General features: G+C 37.3%; 2 protein-coding genes across 4 annotated transcripts in view; both read right to left on the bottom strand.

Moving 5' to 3' along the window:
* The window catches only part of LOC104108391 (ABC transporter C family member 13), a 103,871-nt gene that overhangs the window by 44,191 nt on the left and 43,455 nt on the right, over positions 1 to 16,225 (bottom strand). The window lies entirely within an intron of this gene.
* LOC104108392 (ABC transporter C family member 13-like) lies at positions 607 to 15,264 on the bottom strand. Its single transcript, XM_070196585.1, has 16 exons — positions 15,068 to 15,264; positions 14,287 to 14,385; positions 13,380 to 13,443; positions 12,838 to 13,095; positions 9,507 to 9,576; positions 8,725 to 8,785; positions 7,926 to 8,013; positions 6,347 to 6,465; positions 4,544 to 4,641; positions 3,929 to 3,995; positions 2,627 to 2,744; positions 2,420 to 2,536; positions 2,256 to 2,336; positions 1,929 to 2,177; positions 1,100 to 1,201; positions 607 to 1,028 (listed from the first exon to the last, which is right to left on the bottom strand). The coding sequence occupies exons 1-16, from the start codon at positions 15,262 to 15,264 to the stop codon at positions 939 to 941; spliced, it is 1,878 nt and encodes a 625-aa protein (XP_070052686.1). The 3' UTR covers positions 607 to 938.

Here is a 16,225-nt window from a genome sequence, read left to right as displayed (position 1 = left end):
ACCAAAAATTATGACAACCACTAAATAATAAACAAGACAATAAGACAACAATAAAAGAACACTAGAATTTACGAGGTTCGGCCAATTTTGCCTACTTCCTCGGACACAATCAATATTTTATTCCACTCCAAAATTACAAGTGAAATAATACTAAAGAGAGAAGATACAAATGCCTAAAGAAGATAAAAAGGCAAATGAGAGGTGTACTTAAATCCTAAACATTAGGCCTCCTTTTATAGGGTGAAATTCCCATTCAAAATTGTCATCCACCGATGTGGGACTTTTGACAATTTCAACAGAAACCTGAAAAAAATTCTATTATATCCAGCACTAAAAGGAAGTTGTGAATGAAAAACCTGAAAGTTATGTGTGCAAAGGATGCGCGTATGCTGACTCATCAGAGGGCCGAGAATTGCATTATGTAAAATTGAAAAACCAACATGTGCATCAACTGCACTGAGGATATCATCAAGTAGGTAAATTTCCGCGTCATGATAGATGGCTCTGTCAGATACAGAAAAGTTGTCAGAAGATGAGACAATTCACTTACTCAGTCACTAGACAAATACCTTGCAATTTGAAGACAGAGAATCACATCACCTGGCAAGTGCAAGACAAGCTCTCAGTCCACCAGATAAGTTAAATCCTTTTTCTCCAACAGAGGCCATATCACCTCCCATCATTCTGGAAATATCGAAGTCCAAGGAACAAGCTTGTAATACTTCCGAGTATCTGCTCTCATCAAAATCCAATAAGCTTCTGTTAGATAGTGATTCCTCAATAAACCTTCAGACAGTGAATTTTCAAGGGTCCAAGGCATACAAAACATCATCTCAATGGACAATGAGGTTAATAGCAGAATTGGGACTTTGGAAAGGCAAAACTGAGAACTGAAAGTTGATGCAATGAAACTATCCAAACAAATTCTTATTGCCTTGTCAAAAGGTAAATGAAATAGACCTCCTTGGGTCATAGTCTCTCCCAAACAAAATGTTATCACGTATGGTTCCTGAGAGAATCCAAGCAACCTGAAAAGATAGGCAAAATATGAGATCAGGAGTGCTACATAACACATCAATACTACCAGCTGTTTGTTCACCTTCGGTACATATGCAATTGAACCAGTCCGGTACACAGATCCGTTAATTAACCCCGTCTCCCCCAAAATCAAATTCAACAAGGATGATTTACCAGACCCAACCTGCAGGCAAAAAGATCTGTTATAAGAGAAATAATAGTTTTGCTGGAAAGGAACCATGCACAGTATAATCATTACATAAAGCTACGCGTCCAAGAAAATCAGTGTATCACTTCTGCTACACCCATTACTATGGTGGAAAAGGGAGGTATAACTTCTTATTATACTACAGCATTGCACCATCGTAGTTTCTTTCCGTAGAGTTAGAACCACCAAAGTGGTTACTAAGGTGAATTAAACTAAAGAAGGTGCCAATGGTAGACTGTAGGTAGTAAGAGTATAAAAAGATCATAGAGATATTGATTCAAATTTTCTTTTCTGAGATTATAATCATATCTCCAACTCCATCTAACAGGATATGGTGAAAAGGAAAAACCCAAATAGCACGAGTCATACATATACAGTATCCTCAGTAGCTCAGGTTTCACAAACTTTTGCACCATTAAGAAGCAGAGGCTTTGCAATAACAATTCTAAACATATATCCATTTCTAAGACAAAGTATACATATATCAAATATCTCTTGATCCAAAATGTTAAATAGTCAAGTCTGTGTTTTCTACAACAACATATGAAATGTCATCCCATAACCCATAAGCTTGTAAACGGTCAAAAGGACAAAGCTTTAAGATACTCCCAATTTCATGTCAGATGAGGCTGGTCAAAATTTTCTCACATTGATAAGCTCAGAGCTCTAAAATAAATTATTTATAACAGCAATAGAGTTTTACCTCTCCAACTACTGCAACCAGTAAACCTTTCGGAATTAGAAGATTAACAGGATCCAAAACCAAATCTATTTCCTTCTGGTCACGGCACGACCATGTGCAAGATGCATCACGGATGACAACAGCCACATCTTGCAATTCGGTCTGCTTATCAGAGGAAGAGAAAACCGAACAATTGCTTGGTTGTTCCATGTTTGTCTCCCGCTCAAAACAGGATAGATACTTGCATAACCTCCTGGAAGATATTACAGCCTGCAAAACAAAAGATTGAACAATTATTATAAAATAAAGGAGGATAATTTCTCAAACAAAAGAATTTTCACAACTCACATCAATTAACCCATTGATGACCCAAGGGAATGAATTTAATGGAGAAATCAAGTTATTAAACAGTGCGACACAAGTGAAAACCTGCAATTTTAACCAAACAATTAGGCAACATACGATTGTTAAAAAATTGCGCAAGCAAGTTACTTTAGATTCTCTGATTGTACCGTTGCTGCATCAAGTTGATGGCCCATCAAAGTATAGAGTCCAAATGTGAACAACGAGAAAAGTGTTGGTGTTGTTGCCCAGAAGAAAACGCACCATGAATCCAAGTATTTCCTAGTCTGACAGGAAAATTCTAAGTTTAAGATTTAAGTCATATGGCTCATATTATCAAGCGTAAAGTACTAGAAAGATGACGAATATTGTCTCACTGATAGGTATTTCACTTCTTCCGATCTCGTCTTCATCAGCCAACTTGCAAAAAGTAGCTCACAACTATACATTTTAAAAGTACGTATATGTGTTAAAATCTCCGCTGTCATTCTAACCCTGCAAAGAGGCATGGACAATGGATCGTAACAAATATAAGGAATGCTAATTACAAAACTCAAAAGACATAACTCATTACTTCTTTGTACTTCATTGAAAAAATCTGGACATGATTTTCATCCAAGACATTTCTCCCTTCCCACCCTAAGCACTATACACAAAAAAACCGTCTTCTAAATATTTTCTTCAACAAATAGAAGCATCAGCTTAATTCTAAAAAGAATCCAACCAGCAGTTTCTTATTTGTGAAGAAACAAGATCGATAATGTATAAACATCCCTAATAACATGAGGACAGCATCGAACTAAGGATAGAAAGTCATCAGCTTAAAGGAAAGCTTCTCTTAAATTATCTGATTTTGAAATAAGCTAATTCTTGCATACAAGACACTACTTCCAGAAACTTTTGCTGATGAAATGTGTAAATACGTTCTTTTAACTGATGCGGCATTCAGGTTGGATTATAACTTCAGCATGAATTTAAGCCGGTGGAACATGTAACATTCAATCTTCAAATTATCCTTGGGCTCTAGTTCAATTCTTCCTATGCCAGCCATATGAATAATGTGATAACACCACAATCCAAGACATCTCGCCTTGTAAAGAGAAAAATTGATCATGTATGTGTTTCAATACTTCCCTACCAGCAACTATCTGGTATCATTAGTTGCTATATGATCTAACATCTGAACAAAGAAAAAGCCTTAAATGTCTGGTTGCATATTTAACCTATCTGCTCGTATCTATATGTCTCTCCTTACTACACACATTAATTTTGATTTCTGTAAGCTAACAGAACACTTGACACTCCAGAAAGAAAAGGCAACATAAAAAGTTCACAACAAGTAAAATAAAATAACTGATAAGAAGAACTGTTGCTTAGTTTCAGCAAAATGACAACACTGATTGACTCTACTTAATTTCAGGAAAAAACCTATAGCAACCAAGGATCACTAGAAAAACTGCAAAAGAATGTTAAGAGATTGATCACATTCAGGTAGACTCTCTGCCAAGTTTAGAAAAGAAATTTGTGATTATTCAACATTGGCACCAATACACTTAATCTTTCCAATAGCACTGACCAGGTAAAGAAGATGAATGAACATACATTTCAGGAATAGCCCCATATGAGGTGATATACCAAAATGAATTCCGGCAAGGTTATAAAGAGTTGCTGCCACATACCTTTCATCCTTTTGCTCCATCATGCTCTTTGTAGCATTTGCAATCACATTTGCAATCCACTTATTAACTGCACAGAATAACACTTATCAAGCCTTCTCTAGAATTGACTAAATGTATAAAGGCCTTGACATATCAAGAACCACTTACCAAAGCCCTTTGAAAATAAAAATGTATCATCTTCCTTGAAGGTTGAAGATATGTTGCAGGACAAGGTCTAAGACTATAGTGACTATTGATTTTATTCCTGATGGTGATTTGTTATCTAAGTTGAAAAATATAGATTGCTCCTTAAACTAAGCCCTAAACCTACATCAACCTCTCAAGGAAAACCTCATATGCAGACGACCGTGGATATGAACAATATTGACAGTAGTGGCACAATCACATCCACGAGATTTTCTAGTGGCAACTAGTCTGTATTTATCACTTATCACTTCCCCAACAATAAGCAAGTTATCAATCAACTTAGTATCACGGTGACACCCTATTTCCATCAGACCAACTTAAAACATATAGTTGTCTCTGTCGTATGAACACTTAATATTTAGTGCAGACACAGTAGCTTTCAATTGTTAATAAATTTTGCACATGTTCAAGATCTGAGTCATCTAATACCTGGTATTAGCAGAATTGTTATAGCTATTCCAGACAGAAATGCAAACTTGACTTGTTTATACAGTAGATAAAGAGCAATTCCAATCTGCAATGGCAAACTAATGCATTTCATGATTAATAGATCTGGTAACCAAGGAAAAGGGAAAAGGACAACATCCAAGCTGGCGAACTTCATTCTTCTTTTTATAAGAGGTCTAATCAATTCAACGAAGCAACATGCTAGATATTATTTTGAATGAAAGACTTTAAATACGTCATCACATTTCAAATAGGCACTGCCTCACAAGAAGGTGCAGTGAGTTGTATCGTAGATTTTGAAAAGGTCCTCTATTTTTCTTGAATAGATGCACTTAACAACAAAAGAGAAAACAAGAAGAAAAAAGGAAAAAAGAAATACAAACGAACATGTTGACCCTGATAAAACACATTATAGTTTGTTGAACATTTTGCGGAGCAGGACCATTCTCTTTTAGCAACAATTTATCATTATTTATCCCAAAAAGAAAACTAAAACTAGGATCAGAAATGTGCATTTAATAGTGGCATCATCAATGAAAATACATGAATTTACAGTCACGAATGTGCAAGTAGAGTAAGAAGGAATGGTAACAGAGTCTGAAAGTTAAAGATACATCAACACAAATATGAAATTATCATACCAAATTTTAATTGACAGAAGTAAAAAGCATACTGGATATATATCACAACATCCAAAATTTAGACGACATCGTTGTGTACAGCTAGATACTAATAAGAAAATCTTTTTTTACAGACAGCACAGATACATTACATTCAACTCAAATTTAGCTAGATGCTAACTTTACGTTGAGTTTTCATATATCATGGATTTCAAGTTTCCTACTGAAAGGCAGTCGGTGAATCTTTATGATTCACTGAACTATGGAGACCATTTTTAAGTGGTTCCAACTTCCTACGATGTTTTTCTTCTTTCCGGTCATAAGTTAAAATGACAACTTGCTATTAAAAAACTTCATCAAGAATGTTTCGGCATAGATTTAGGAGGCACAAGTAGGTCTCAATATGCACTGAGAAGAATTAGGCATCAAAGAGTTGCTATAGTTTCTTGAAACTTTAAGGAAAGAAAGACATTTTTGGAAACATGACAACCTAGACCCTAGATGTTTATTTCTGTCTTGCCAGTGACTGTTTCTTAAGTTAGGGCCTTTTATCCTTGTAGTTTCTAGAATCCCCAAGGATGGTGACTGTTAACCAAATATCAAAAAGAGACACACACAAATGGTAGGTCATATAAAAGATTGCAATTAGAAAATTATTCAAAGGAAACCATAACATTAATTCAAAGAAACATAATTCGCATTGCCATGTCGAGCTGAGCAGAATTAAGTGTCAAAGTCAAACATATGTTGGAAATTTCTCATAAAAATGGAAATTTTGGTGCATGTCACAAAGTATGCTGCCTTCACAATAAGGATGATGCTAATTTCCATCTACCTAATGATGTTAAATTGGGGAAAATATAATTCATTTAGAAGCAGCCACTACTGCATGAATTGAATCTTAAAAATATAATTCATTTAGAAGCAGCCACTACTGCATGAATGAAATCTTAAAAATATAATTCATTTAGAAGCAGCCACTACTGCATGAATGAAATCTTAATTCAGATCTCTCAAACACTGATCACAAGAAGATTATTAAGCAAAAGGAAGGTATATTCTTCGTCTTCATTTTGGATATCCTATTTTTTTTTTTTTTTGGGGGGGGAGGGTTGAGACATGGGCCAACCAATTACATTATCCTCTCGAGACAGAAAATACTGACCTCCATATATCATGAAAACTATTACACAGGTTCGCAACTCGATCAGCATCCACGGACATAAATGTCTGAATTTCTCCTTCAGAAAATTTTGATCTCTCGGCCAAACTAACAGAAAGACACTTGAAAAGAAAAATGGCAATGTTAGTCACTAATATCAAGTAGTATGTAAAACTTTCACTTAGAGTTGAAGTTTGAAAACTTAGCACGCCCCTTTAGGCTTTAAAAAGTGGTAGACACATGGACACGACTTTACAAGATTGATATATCACTTTTCCCTATGACCATTATACATGATAAATGAAAAAGATAAATAACAAGGTACTCAACCCTCAGGGGTTGGCCTGGTGACAATTGACTTGAGCCTTGGGGTTTGCTCCCTTTCAAGGTCTCAAGTTCGAAACTCACTGGGTGCAAACAATTTCTGAGGGCCATCGGACTGGGTAAAACCTGAATTAACCGTGGTGCACTTGCGGAAAACTCCTTGCCGAGGGCCTGTGCACCCCCGGGATTAGTCGGGGCTCAAAGAGACTCGGACACCCGGTGCAAAATCAAAAAAAACAAGGTACTCTCCACCTGGATTTCCTAGGTTTTGCAAAATGGTACTAGGCCCTCCTAGCTTTAGGCTTAGAAAACTGGTAGACAACCTTTACATGGAACAAAAATAACCAATTTATTATTTTTTTCTCTTAGTAGTCACTATAGACAACAACCATTAGTATAGAAATAAAACTCAATTCATTGCGAATCATACTCTACTATCTAAAACCAAAGAGCTCAAAACTCCTAATGTACTTGCTCTTTAACCAGACAAACGATGGGTGTCAATGTTCTCATTTTAGGAAGAACGTTTGAAGTTTGATAATACCCAGATGGAGGTAATCTGAATAAAAACAACGATATGCAGGGAGAAAACGTTAACAATAACATTAAAAATTGAATTAGAAAATAAATGGAAACACTTCACACCTTGGAATAAACAAATCAAAAACTTCCAATTTTAGGCTTTTAAAAGACAAAAATCATTCAGTTGAGAACAACAACCCAGTGGAATCCCACAAGTGGGGTCTGGGGAGTTTAGTGCGTACGCAGACCTTACCCCTACCTATTATTCAGTTGAGAACATAGGAAAATAATACTGTAACGTTTATCAGTTAGAAGAGGCATTTCTACAACTTCTTCAAACTTAAAAGAGCTAAGACCTAGTCCTGAAAGAACAAGATTTATGCTCGTTTCATTAGAAAGTAATGACAATAAACACCCTCCTCATGTGACAAGAAAGAAGCACCTGACATTGCCCCAAACTTAAAGAGGCTAGTTAAATGCCACTTTACCATCTAAATGGCCTGGCATTTCCCCAAATTCAAAGAGACTAGTTAAATGCCACTTTAACATCTACATGGTCTAGTTAGAATTATTGATGATACAAATTACAAAATGAACATATTCAGATAAGAAGATAAATAGTATAAAATAAAGATGCAACATGAATCCAGTATGACACAGTTGTAATGTGGCTATAGAACAGATTGTTCAGGGTAATAAAGGACCTTATAATGGAACATTGTTAATAAAGATTCACCTTTTGGTAAATAAGACTCATGATACTGGATCTTAGCTTGAGCTTGAGCTTTGAAAGATGAAAAGTATATTGTGTATCAAGGAACGATCTGCAGCAATGCAGAGAGAACTTCTAAGACTTAGACAATATGTCATAAATCAGAGCCCAATAATAACTTACAGCTTAAGTTATACAACTAAAAAGGTCAGACAAATGCGAGAAAGACATCTAGTATGACAGCTAGAATGAGAAGTATCCCAAATATAGATAACCCAGGTTGTAAGCTTACCACAATGAGAATACATTCCCAAGAGAGAAAACGTGAGACGGGCAGAACTCCAATCCACTTCCCACTTTACAATACAGAATTATTGCAAAACTCAAGTTTAAAAAGTAAAAATACAAAGAAATTCTAATGAGGTTGGAGATACAGAGATGGTGAGTAAATGTCCTACTCTCAAAAAATGTTGATAAGAGCAAATTTTTAAGTAAAAGTCTAGTATCTATCCAAGACTCAAGTTTGGCCAAACCATGGAAGTCATCTCTAAGACACACTAAAAATTGAGAGGTTATATATGTAGATTATAACAACTTAATAACATGATCTAACTTGAAATCCCATATGCTGATAAACGAGAACCTAGAATTCACACAATTTTCTCTTCTTTTTTGTGTGTATGTGCAAGACAACATTGAGTGTTCAATCAGTAACATACAAAGTTCACCAATAACACCATGTAGTTTGACAAGAACTTGAAAGAAGCTGAAACACGTCATAACTTAAAATTAATGAATTCCAGGAACAGAAAGTAATAGTTACTTCAAGACAGAAGAAAGGCCCAAGGATAGTGCAAGAATATAGCCATCATAGTCTCTTGAACCTGTTGATAAAGAGTACAAAAGAGTACGAACACCAGTCACAAAGGGTTATTCAACCATAAGAATGTTATAAAAGATCCAATTAACAGTCATGAAGACATCTGGCACACTTGTCAAATAAGTAGTTAATTGATCTACCCTAAAATGAGTTTGATGATATACAACATTAAAGCTAAACATTGCCGATAACACCGTTAAACTGGAAAGAGCATTTATCTGCGTATTCATGGAATGTAGACCATAATAAATGATGACAATGAGACCACTTTACATTGAAGATACTACACTCCTTGTAAAGGAAAAGAAAGAAAATATCTTCAACTAAAAATCTACACTCTAATGATTGATGGAGAGAAAACATCCACAATGAAAATCCAAAAGCGTACACGCAGCAACTGAATGTGAACAAGAGTGATGATTCTGAAAATTTTACCACCACACGTACTAATATCAGGTTAGAATTAATTTTATGGAGGCACAATGTTGATTGACAAGAGAATCATTCAGAAAGCTTCCGAGTGCACGTCTAAAACGAAGGTTATAATTAACTCTAGGAGAGCATTAATTTTTATGCCAGCTGAAAAGCAAAGAAAAACAACTGTCTTGCAAATATCAAAGGCTCCAAAAACAAGATAGAAATATCAGTTTTCCAGAGAAAGTATGAATTAAATTCATTCGATTCAGAATGGATACTGGAAAAATGAAAGAATTGTATGTGCAAACCTTGCTGAAGAAAGCGAATCAACTTATTGAGTAGCAATGGACCCGCAAAACCGAGACAGTCATTAAGCACCTACAAAATGGAGAAATGTTACTAACAACTTTTGAATCTATTAGTAATATTTAACAAGATAGGTATAAACAAATTCAGCACTTTATTTATCTATAAAGAATGCGTCATCAAATTCATATGTTGGTCTTGAGATCTAAGTAGTCCCTATATTTTAAAGAAAATTTCTATATAATGCCACGTAAAGAAAACACCAAAAAGTTGTGGTATGTGTTAGTTTACAGCATGTATATAGTGTAGTATTGTCCCACATTGGTAGAGGAGTAGTATGTCCTTGTATAGTATAGCTATAAATAAGGACCTCTTGGATTGTATTGTTCATCTAATATCAATAACATATTTTCTCCCGTGTCTTCTCACATGGTATCAGAGCAATTGTGAGAGACTTATCGCTGTGCATAAATTCCAGCGATTCCGGGAAAGAGAAATCAGATTCCGCATTCAGTATTGTTTCCCCAGTCACCCTTATACTCTCTTCCACCTCGTGTTTTTGGGAGCACGTGTTTTGTTCATAACTTAGCCCTTGGAAAAGATAAGTTAGCTCCTCGTGCTCTCAAGTGTGTCTTCCTTGGTTATTCTCGTGTTCAGAAGGGATATCGTTGTTATTCTCCAGATCTTCGTAGGTACCTTATGTCAGCTGACGTCACATTTTTTGAGTCTAAACCTTTCTTTACTTCTGCTGACCACCATGATATACCTGAGGTCTTACCTATACCGACCTTTGAGGAGTTTACTATAGCTCCTCCTCCACCTTCGACCATAGAGGTTTCATCCATACCAACCGTTGAGGAGTTTAGTGTTGTTCCCTCTAGTTCCCCAGCCACAGGAACACCACTCTTGACTTATCATCGTCGTTTGCGTCCTCCATCAGGCCCAACTGGTCCTCGTCCTGCACCTGACCCTGCTCCTGCTGCGGACCCTGCTCCTAGTACACCGATTGCACTTCGGAAAGGTATACGGACCATACTTAACCCTAATCCTCATTATGTCTGTTTGAGCTATCATCGTCTGTCATCTCCCCATTATGCTTTTATATCTTCTTTGTCCTCGGTTTCCATCCCTAAGTCTACAGGTGAAGCGTTGTCTCATCTAGGATGGCGACAGGCTATGAGTAACGAGATGTCTGCTTTACATACAAGTGGTACTTGGGAGTTTGTTCCTCTTCCCTCAGGTAAATCTACTGTTGGTTGTCGTTGGGTTTATGCAGTCAAAGTTGGTCCCGATGGACAAATTGATCAACTTAAGGCCCGTCTTGTTGCCAAATTATATACTCAGATATTTGGGCTCGATTACAGTGATACCTTCTCTCCCGTGACTAAAGTGGCTTCAGTCCGCCTTTTTCTATCCATGGTTGCGGTTCGTCATTGGCCACTCTATCAGCTGGACATTAAAAATGCCTTTCTTCACGGTGATCTTGAGGATGAGGTTTATATGGAGCAACCACCTGGTTTTGTTGCTCAGGGGGAGTCTCGTGGCCTTGTATGTCGCTTGCGTCGGTCACTTTATGGTCTAAAGCAGTCTCCTCGAGCCTGGTTTGGTAAGTTCAGCACGGTTATCCAGGAGTTTGGCATGACTCGTAGTGAAGCTGATCACTGTGTTTTATCGGCACTCTACTTCAAGTCTCTGTATTTATCTGGTAGTCTATGTTGATATTGTTATTACTGGCAATGATCAAGATGGTATTACCAATCTAAAGCAGCATCTCTTCTAGCACTTCCAAACTAAGGATCTAGGCAGATTAAAGTACTTTCTAGGTATTGAGGTTGCCCAGTCTAGCTCAGGTATTGTTATTTCTCAAAGAAAATATGCTTTAGACATTCTTGAGGAGACGGGGATGATAGGTTGCAGACCTGTTGCGACCTGTTGACACTCCGATGGATCCGAATTCTAAACTTATACCAGGACAGGGGGAGTCGCTTAGCGATCCTGCAAGCTATAGGCGGCTAGTTGAAAAATTAAATTATCTCACAGTGACTAGACCCGACAATTCTTATCCTGTGAGTGTTGTAAGTCAGTTTATGAATTCTCCTTGTGACATTCATTGGGATGCAGTTGTCCGCATTATTCGACATATAAAATCGGCTCCAGGCAAAGGGTTACTCTTTGAGGATCGAGGTCATGAGCAGATCATTGGATACTCAGATGCTGATTGGGCAGGATCACCTTCTGATAGACGTTCTACGTCTGGATATTGTGTTTTAGTAGGAGGAAATTTGGTGTCCTGGAAGAGCAAGAAACAGAATGTAGTTGCTCGGTCTAGTGCAGAAGCAGAATATCGAGCAATGGCTATGGCAACATGTGAGCTAGTCTGGACCAAACAATTGCTCAAGGAGTTGAAATTTGGTGAAATCAGTCGGATGGAACTTGTGTGCGATAATCAAGCTGCCCTTCATATTGCATCAAATCCGGTGTTCCATGAGAGAACTAAACACATTGAGATTGATTGTCACTTCGTCAGAGAAAAGATACTTTCAGGAGAGATTGCTACAAAGTTTGTGAGGTCGAATGATCAACTTGCAGATATTTTCACCAAGTCTCTCACTGGTCATCGTATTGGTTATATATGTAACAAGCTCGGTACATATGATTTGTATGCACCGGCATGAGGGGGAGTGTTAGTTTACAACATGTATATAGTGTAGTATTGTCCCACATTGGTAGAGGAGTAGTATGTCCTTGTATAGTATAGCTATAAATAAGGACCTCTTGGATTGTATTGTTCATCTAATATCAATAACATATTTTCTCCCGTGCCTTCTCACAGTATGCAATATGAAAAGTTAGTCACCTAAAATCAGACAGAACTTTCGACAGTTACCAGCTTGCATTATACAAAATCATTGCACCTTTTAAAATTCTTGGCCATCGTGCTTAGCACGAAATGTGGTCAAAGAGTAATATAGCTGAAATTTTCACTACCGTCTACCCCTGCAGAAAACATAATTAAGAATAATAGTCTCTACTATATCTCTCTATAAATCAAGTTTCTGGTGTAATAAATGCATAATTTGGGATTTATCTGGTCATAACTAAAAAGGAAAAAGAAAGAGAAAACTAAGAAAGTTGATAACAGAGAACAGAAACTAGACACAGGAAGCATTAAGTTGAGATATTGCAACATCAAATCAATGTATATGCATCCAATATTATAGTCACAACTCTCATCACTGTGATTATCAAAGAAGCATCAGCTTGCTGACATGGACACATTGGTTCTTCTCTATTTTTCCAAGACTAACGTAAAGCAGTCACAAAACATATTACCTTCAGAAGACCAAGACGGAAATATGGCCATCCATATGCATGACAAATTGCTTTGATTAATGAAGGACGGGAATATTCATTTCTTTCTTGAGCTTTCCAGCAATTTAACAGCAAAGTGTGGCAGGATGAAGGATCCATATCAATGGGTAGCTCAAGCAAATCTTCAAAGTCAAGCTGCCTTTTGACTCCGCATTCCATTACAGGTTTGATAGATTTGAATCCTATCAGATCCCAGCAGTTGCATATAATTCCCTTCGACTAATATCCCAATGAAACCCATTGTCCCAAGATTAGGATAAACAAGGGAAACAAGAACAGAAAGTAAAAATGTTATAGGCAACCAAAGTTTGCATGCAAAGTAAAAAAGTAGACAGGTTCAGCACATAAAGAAAGTACTGTAGTTATAAGAAGAACTAGTGCTTTCTGACATCACCAAAGTGGTGAAACAGGTCTCAGTTGTTTTCACGTTACAACAATCCCATGATGGAATTCAATAAATAACATGAAATATCTCATATGATGAATGGAGAAGATATACATACCACTCCTCCGGAGCTACCTTGACCAGTGTCCATTTTACTTGGCAGAAGCAATTCCTCCGTGGAACTGTTTATTTTGCAATTAATCATCATGCGATTAATAAATTATAGATGAACTTTTAGTTATGCAATCAGTGTTCAATCAACATAATTGAAGTTTCAAACTCTTACAAATTATTGCCAGCTCATATTGTCACATGGAGCCTATATAATAAAAAATAACTAGATATAATTATGAATCCTGGTAGATAAAAAGGCAAAAACTTCTATGCATCTGCATGGAAAATCCAACACAACGTAGGTAAATAGAAAGGAAAAACGTTATTGCAGGATATTTATTGTGTATATATTAACTGGTCCATGATCTCATGGACCGGGAGGTCACGGGTTCGAGCCGTGAAAACAGCCTCTTGCAGGATTGCAGGGTAAGGTTGCGTACAATAGACCCTTGTGGTCTGGCCCTTCCCTGGACCCCGCGCATAGCGGGAGCTTAGTGCACCGGGCTGCCCTTTTAATATATTAAAATTTAGAAAGTTCAGAGAGCCAAAGCAACAGTCATTCAAGTGATTATATGACTATCAACATTCTAATGTTTAACATATTAATTGCTGGTTGAATAACCAGAATCTTGACACAAACAAAATGAACTTAAGCAAGGTGATAGAGGATAAATACTGTGTTTTATGATTCCATTATGCATTATAAATAACAGGAAGCCATTCCAAAATAAACAGCCCTATCCCTACCGGGATGATATTCTTTTTTGTTTGACTTTTCATCTGTCAAGTAACCTCTAATCTTTCTATAGATGTTCAATGCGATTAACTCAACTGCACTAGGAGGACTCAAGACAGCTGGATCTTTGTATCAATACAATTACATAATGCCAAAAACAAAAAGAGGAAGTTACCTTCTACTCTGAGGCCGTGCTGTGGTTCTGATAATATTAATCAAAACTGCAAAAATCACATCTAATAAAGCACTGCAGCTTTCTTTAAGACAGTAGAACCTGAAACGGCAAAATTATAGTAGACTCTTTCAATATTCGGTGGTCAGCAGAATCTAGGTGATAAATGTGTGCATCGGAACAAGCATCAAGAGTTGATCATGAACAATTGTTCAAGAGCAATAAAGCCTACTCAACAGATACTTTCTCTCACATAAGATGATGGTTCATAGACCTTAGGGTGTATATCCATGAAAACCAAAAAGCTTCAAAAGCTAACACTTTCCACTTTTCGTTTCACCTTTACTGCAGAGAATCTAATAATCTGCTTTGGCATTAGAGTCAACATTTTGAGCAGATGCCCACAAATACAACAACAACAACAGTATCTCAACAAATACATGAACTGAAATATAGTAATAAACAGTATCTCAATGCATTCCTCAAGAATAAAAGAATATCACCTAATTCTGAGGTGCAACAAGATCCAGATTGTTTACTTGTAGGAGCAATTTTAAAAATGAATTGAGATGCATTTAACAACAGAAACAAGTATTCCTCGGAGAAAGTAAATTTCATAGATCCAACATATTCACCATCTTAAATTCCAGTAAATTAAAAGGCATACCTGAAGTGAAGAAAAATCCCTTTGTAAATGGGGTACCAAAAGAAGAAATTTCAACATCCACCAAACGCATATGATAGGGTTGCAGCAAATGACATAGCAGTGCCCACACTTAAGGACCAGCAGAATAGTGGCCTGTAAAGGTATAATGCCTGATTAAAAATGGAAGCCGCTGCTAACAAATACATAATTTGGTACAGAAGTGCAAAGCTCACCCAAACTGAGAATTGTGAGAATCTGAAGAGCCATTCATGATATGGTTCAGGAAAACTGTCAAGCATTTTCTTGATTATCACAATCATGTCAAAGAGTCCCATGCTTGCACCCAATGCAGGTAGAAGATGCAAGGAAACCTTTACTAGTCGGGGTACCTATTTAATTCCTGTAACTATTAGTCCATGAAGCACCTCATGAAGGAAAACATTAATCCAACTATGTAAGTGAAGCCTCCATGGAAATAATTTGCATGATTACGAGTCAGAAAGAGAAGTTAGTTAGGTAGAGGAATGAGAAACATGAAACAAGGCATTTCATATCTACGACAGAAAAGAGTAATCATAATAAATAAGGACATGCTATTTTGTCTTCTTTAAGTATATCAAACTCCACAAACACCAAGAAAGAGCATCCAAAGTACAATTGTCTAAAACAAAAAGGTAGCACGAAACCCTCAGTCTTAAAATCACAGAAGATAAATAACATACTAATAGATATATGAAATTTTCCCCTGAAAGGAAGCACTGTAGCACACAGACATACTAACCCACCCCTTCACCACCACCATGAACCATGAATCCTAGGATTCCACCACCACCATCCGAGAGCCAACCCTGCCGCGACTCTACCCCAGAAAGAATCGCCGGGATCTGACACCCCACGCGCCGTCACGCGCGGCAGACCTCCGACGACCCCTAGCCCACGCGCCGGCGCGTGACGCCTTTTCAGGCAAGATCCCAACTTTTTTCCATCGGACAGCCTCTGGCTATTCCGACCTCACCCATCCATCAACCTCCAACTTCCGACCACTTTTGCTATTTTCCGGCGACAGAGGTGTCTTTTTCCGGCCAGATTTCACTCCCTCTCACTTTCCCTTCTTCAGTCAGTCACCTTGCGAGGCTCTTGGTTTAGCTATGACGGACTCTACAGAGAGAAGCTCCTACTTCTCCCTAGAATCTAGAAAATTAGAAAGCATGTCTTTTAGCAAAGCTGCATCTTGGCCAGCCCTCGAACTTGGGGGAAGATGCCAGCGAAAGCTTGACGTAGGGCAGGAGCCACACT

This window comes from Nicotiana tomentosiformis, chromosome 3 (genome assembly GCF_000390325.3).
Source record: "Nicotiana tomentosiformis chromosome 3, ASM39032v3, whole genome shotgun sequence".
Lineage (NCBI taxonomy): Eukaryota > Viridiplantae > Streptophyta > Magnoliopsida > Solanales > Solanaceae > Nicotiana > Nicotiana tomentosiformis.
The sequence above is the reverse complement of the archived record's forward strand: the minus strand, read 5'-3'. Positions and strand labels throughout refer to the sequence as shown.